The 6,000-nt window shown below is 33.4% G+C and overlaps 1 protein-coding gene across 3 annotated transcripts in view; it reads left to right on the plus strand.

Annotated features, from left to right (window-relative positions):
* LOC130440987 (anoctamin-10) overlaps positions 1-4,584 on the plus strand; it is a 28,313-nt gene extending 23,729 nt beyond the window's left edge. For all 3 annotated transcript variants that reach the window (XM_056774409.1, XM_056774408.1, XM_056774410.1), the window contains 4 exons: positions 451-671; positions 734-1,114; positions 1,168-1,416; positions 4,366-4,584. In XM_056774409.1, coding sequence (XP_056630387.1) covers positions 451-671; positions 734-1,114; positions 1,168-1,416; positions 4,366-4,434 — 920 coding nt within the window. In that variant the 3' untranslated portion in view covers positions 4,435-4,584. The remainder of the gene's footprint in view (positions 1-450; positions 672-733; positions 1,115-1,167; positions 1,417-4,365) is intronic.
* The last annotated feature ends 1,416 nt before the right edge of the window (positions 4,585-6,000 follow it).

Raw genomic sequence — 6,000 nt, forward strand, 5'->3', positions numbered from 1 at the left:
TGGTGGTCTGCCTACAGGTCTGCGTGTGTTCGGTCTCTGAGTTTTAGCCCATCTGTCTTCTGGCATTCTTTCTACGTGAATCTTTTTCGTACCCTGATCCATTTCACCACATCCTGTACGCCCAATTCTTCTCTTACATAATCAATCCTTATTCGGTCCCTGAGGGTGGCTGCCTTGATGGTTCGTAGTATTTTCATCTCTGTAGTTCTCATTATTCTTTTTGTTGTTGATATTTATTTCTACACGTTTAATATTTCTTATTGAGCAGTTATCAATGATTCACCCCCTCACGGATTCTGCACTAAAGTTTAAAATTAATTTTATGGTCAAGTTCAGCAAAACCTATCAATGACGCTGCTCATGAGAATTAATAGTTCTAGAATGAATGCAAACTATGGTTCTTTCCTGTTACGATAAATTCTCATATTTTAAGAAAATCAATATTTTCAGAAAACCACCGAACGCAGTCTCAGTACGAGAGACATCGTGTAACAAAATTAGTTTTATTCGAATTCGTCAATAACTTCATGTCCCTTTTCTACATCGCCTTCATCACTAAGGACATGGAGATGCTGAGAAGTCAATTACAAACTATGCTCATTGTCAATCAAACCATCAACCATTTCCAAGAAACCGTACAACCACTAGCAATAAAATACTACATGATGAAGGTAATAATTTGAAGCTTCACTTTTTCTTCAAACATCATGTGTCAAAATCATATTTATTTCAGGTTAACAATTTAAAAATCAGCAATATTATTCCGAATAAAGTTGATTTCAAAGCGCCAAAGGCATGTCGAGAAGATAAAACTATTACAGCAAAGGAAAACCTACTTTCCAATATAATAATGCCTGAAATACCCGAAGAAGATTCAAGAATCAAACAAGCGATCGACGAAAGCGATATGGATATCTACGAAGGCACTTACGATGATTATTTAGAACTCTTCATACAATTCGGATTTGTCTTTTTGTTTTCGTCGGTTTATCCTTTAGCTGCCCTTTGGGCATTACTGAATAATGTGATCGAAATACGAGCAGACGCTTTTAAATTTTGTAAAATATTTCAAAGACCTACGTGTAGAAGAGTTAAAGATATTGGTGCATGGCAGGTTAGTAGATATTTACAATAGATATCGAATTTCTTAATTTTCTTTTATTGCAGAGATCTTTCGAAATGATTGGCGCTCTTTCTATACTCACCAACTGTGGTTTGTTATACCTCAGTCCTCCTATTAGGCAATCTGCGCCTAGTTTCAGCGATATCGAATGGTTGTTGCTGTTCATATTCCTCGAACACTTTTTATTGGGTATACGGTTTCTTCTGCATATTGCCATATCAGATAAACCCGAATGGGTGCGGGTAGCTTTAGCCAAGAGGAGCTACGAGTCTAAACAAGCGTTAAAATTTGAGGTAAGTCTAATTGAATATATCTCATTAATAAAGTGTATGATATAAGACAATTCAATTGGTCTTTCGAAAAGAAAATCATTTCACGAACGAGTTAACATTTTGATCCGGCTCGAAGGACCATAAAATGGATATAAAATATAATAAAATGGAGCGTGACACTTGTTCTGCGTCTCCCATTGAACAAAACTCACGCTTGCGCTTGCGCTATTGAAATTCCTCCGTAATAATAGTTGAGTTCGTAAAGTTTGATAAAACAATATCACGATCAGATGAATATGAATGAATTTCCGCCTCGAATATCCATTTTTGAAAGAGGCTAATACACATTATATGCGATCAAAAAATTATCAAACGTCGATTTATTCTCGAATTTTTTAATATTCTGGTTGGATATAATAGAATTTTGATACACTTTTGCTAGAGGATAAAGGGAAATAACCTTCCAAATGATAAATTAGGGTCGTAACGAATATCGACAGGATGACGTTTTTACATTGGAACCCTTCTCGATTCGAAAACAAGTTCGAGATGATTCACGAAATGTAGGAAACATTTACTGTTTACGTGTGATGTATGTCGAGAAACCAAAAAATTCCATTGCATTTAAAATGAATCGAATGAAACGATTTGGAATCGCATCTATTATATAGCCGAGCAATCGATAAATAATCGATTATAATCTTTCACTTCACGACGCTGATATAATCGATTATTTTCGAAACGAATGTGTACAGAAAATAAAATGAAATATTGACTAAAAACTGTCGAATACGACATTTTGTGTTGTGGAATGAACTGAACACCAAATAAAAAAACGTGAATTATTGATAAATGTATAGAAAATGTTAGTAGTCGTAATGAGCGAGTAAAAAGTGAGCGAGACAGCAAATTATTTTGACTTAAAATATGGGGAAAAACTAATTCAACATTATGTTAATGCCTGAAAATCCCTGTATGAGGTATCAGATATGTGGAAAGTGATATTAACATAGTTTTTTCTCTTATTTTGAGACAAAATAATTTGCTGTCTCGCTCACTTTTTACACAAGATTGTCGGCTATCTCGCTCATTACGACTACTAACATTTTTTGTACATTTATCAATAATTCAAACGTGTTTAAAAAACGCGTTTTTTGAGAAATCCTTTAGCGCAAAAATAAAATGAAAAATAATACAGAAAACGTCTCATGACATTTTTAAACTTGATTTGTAATCAATAGATCTGAGTCTGATTCGCAGACTAGGGAATCAGTCCTCTTTGTGGGACTTTTTATTATTTCTTTCTTTTTTTCCTCTCTGGCCTAAAATCAAAACGTTTTATCAAAAAAAAAATATTGAGAAAAATTAAATTATTTAAAGTTCGATATTTACGAAAGAGAATTATAAATTTAATTATTTAGGTCTTATTATTATTTACCATCGATGGCTTCCTCATTTTTAAATTATTTTCCTCTATTTGACTTTGTGTTATAACTTCTGGAGGTAGTTTAATTTGTTTGTTGTATTGACTACTTTTTAATCTATTATCTAAATACCGAGATGTCTGTCCTATGTACACAGCGTCGCAATTATTACAAGGTACTTGATTTCAGTCAATTGAAATATTTTTGTTTATCAAAATATGATTTAAATTTTACATTCTTATATAACAGACAAATTTCCTGCCTTGTTTTTATAAAGTTAAAGTTAAAATTCCAAACAATAAGTATATTTTCTAACGGAAAATTTCCACCCTATAAATTTCACCTTAAGTGATTTCTAATGGTATCCAAGTACCATTTTTCTTGAAAATATGTTCTGACATGAACAGGAGTTTAAATAATTTTTCGAAATCTCGCTTCAAGGTTTTCCTTTTTTTTTAAATCGTAAATTTGCAAACGACGTATTGCATAAATGCATTTTGAGGGTCATAAATTCTGGATATTTTGAGTTACAAGAATCGTTCAACGTCGGAAATTCATAATATACCATATTGGTAGGTGGAGTAAAGCAGAAACGAAAAGCAACAAGTATTTTGTAGTCGTGGAGCTCGGTTATTGAATATTATTTCAATAACCAAATAGTGTATTCAAAACCAAATCGTTCTACGGGAAAATTATTGACTATTTCCATTCATACACTAGAATTTTTGAACCAATGAAAACGACAAGTATAAACATTAGATAAAACGCAACAGGTCATCGAATTTGTAGATTGAAGAAAGTTTCAGCGGATATAAAATCTAGTACAAGTTGTAGAAGGAAAATCGAGATGAATATAACATTTATTTATTCAACTGAAGGTCTTCATTTATTGTAGGAGCGAGGATCTAACTTACTTAAAGTCAATTCGAATGCTAGAATTAATTAGAACTAGCCAAGCTCTAATAAGAGACACCTCGACGTATTTTAAGGTTAATTATCTGTACAAATGTTATTTTCTAATTTTGTTTAAAACTATAATCATTTCTGCAGTTATTATAACTATTCTGTAGCCGCCCCTTGGACTATTATCTTACAGAACTTTGACGTGACGAAACCGATAGGGTCTTTGGTATAAAAGAGTGTTTCATTCGATTTTCCAGCGGGTCGATATATGAAAAAATAAAACGCAAATACGGAATTGCTAGAGGAAGAGTGCGCATTCTCTCTTTGTATAATCTTTAGAACAGGTAAATTCATCGGGAATAATATCGGACATAAGAAAAAAGATCAGCACTTCTTGAAAATCCACGATTCTAGCTGTGAATACTATGAAAACGTGTAGAAATTGGTTTGAAATTATCCAACGATGCTTACGATACGTTAATTACAATTTTCACAACTTTTTGTCGAAGGTTTATTGCATTTGAAGATCGCAGTATCCAATAGAAATCTTTTTATTAATGAAGTAGAGTTCGATTTAGATTATATTTTTATGATGAATGAAGTGACTGTAGATAAATTATCAATATTTTTTCGTTATTTTCAGAGATCCCAGAAAAACCAACGCATTTTAACGAGACGATTCAAGACGTTCCATGGTCCACATACGGATTGACTCAACTTATTTACAAAGTTAAACCAATTCGATTGTTGAAACCGTGGGTTAATTGTGATCCTCGCAACTCATTTAACCTCCAACGCTGCCTGAATATAATAATGATTATAAGAAACTAGAAAAAATAAATAAATCATTTTTTTATATGGACTTGTGTTTATTCCATCAAATTATACGGACTGAGAATTTCCTAGGCGCGATTAGTATTGAATTCATATAATTTTTTTTAGTTAACCCTAATTTTTTGACAAAAAAATACTTTGTAAGTAATATTTTGCTTGAAAAATATTATTCGCATTTCGCCCCTTGGAAATCAATTGTAGAGAAGTGGTTTGCTGGGTTTAAACATGAAAAAACTTCACAAAATAATTTTGAATAACCGTGGTGTGAAGCCCTTAAATATATCAAAGGAACGCGCTGGAAATATCGTGATTAAGTATTTGGTTATGTGAAACGCTTCAGAGCAGTTTTTGGAGCTGTAGTAGAATTTTTGCGTCGATGTGTCACGACCGATTATTTCTCACCAGAGCTCAATCGACAATTAACGCAAAAGTCATCTGGCAAGCTTATGACATCAGTATATTCGGATGCGCTTGGTATAATATGAACTATAATCATATTATCGTCCTCGAAGACAACAACATTGATAATAAAATGAAATTCTATAAAAAAAACGTGGTTACCGAACTATCTAGTACCAATATAGTTAATTCGAAATGATATGGCAACACTGGAGTGATTGTGACAAATCTGACATTGCCTAATTTTTAATAGTGAACGTACTTAAAACGTGTTATCATACAAGTGGTATTTGATTTGTTTACAGCTACTTGAAATATTATTCTTGATCAAAAAATTGAATTAAATCGATGAACGATGATTTTCTATTATTTTCTACGTGGATTGAACCCACTGCGGTGTGCCGATCAGCTTTTGTTGATGGTGTGACTCAATACGAGTCAAATACAATTGAAGTTGTTCGCGTACAAAGTACTTCGAAGCAAATGGTCGCCTGTTTTTTCTAAATAATTAAACATGTCACCACCGTTCCATTAGAGCAACGTAGAATGGTAGACCAGAATTTCTTTGTCAGAAGTGTTTGAAACCAATCGCAATTATTCTCAAGCATAATCAGTTCAAACAAAAACATCGAATTGCTGGTTGATCCGCCGTACAGTCCATCCAATGATTTCTTTTTATTCCCATCTTCTTCTTCTTTGGGCGCCATCTTCTAATGAAGTTTGGCGATAACCCCTGCTAAATTATTTCTCTCTCTGGATCTCCTTATCAGCGTCTGAGTGTCTAAACCGGTCCACTCGCCAATATTCTTCAGCAATGAAGCCTGTCGTCTGCCGGGACCACGTTTTCCTTCGATTTTCCCTTGGATCAGAAGTTGCAAAAGTATGTATTTGTCATTTCTTTATAAGTGTCTCAGAAACGAGGTTTTTCGAGTTTTTATTACTTCTATAAGTTCCCTATCGGTTCTTATTTGTTACTGATATGAGCGCTCCAGGAAATTCTCAGTATCCTCCGAAAGATCCACATTTCGAAACTCTCCAAACGCCT

This window comes from Diorhabda sublineata, chromosome 3 (genome assembly GCF_026230105.1).
Source record: "Diorhabda sublineata isolate icDioSubl1.1 chromosome 3, icDioSubl1.1, whole genome shotgun sequence".
In the NCBI taxonomy this organism is placed as follows: Eukaryota; Metazoa; Arthropoda; class Insecta; order Coleoptera; family Chrysomelidae; genus Diorhabda; species Diorhabda sublineata.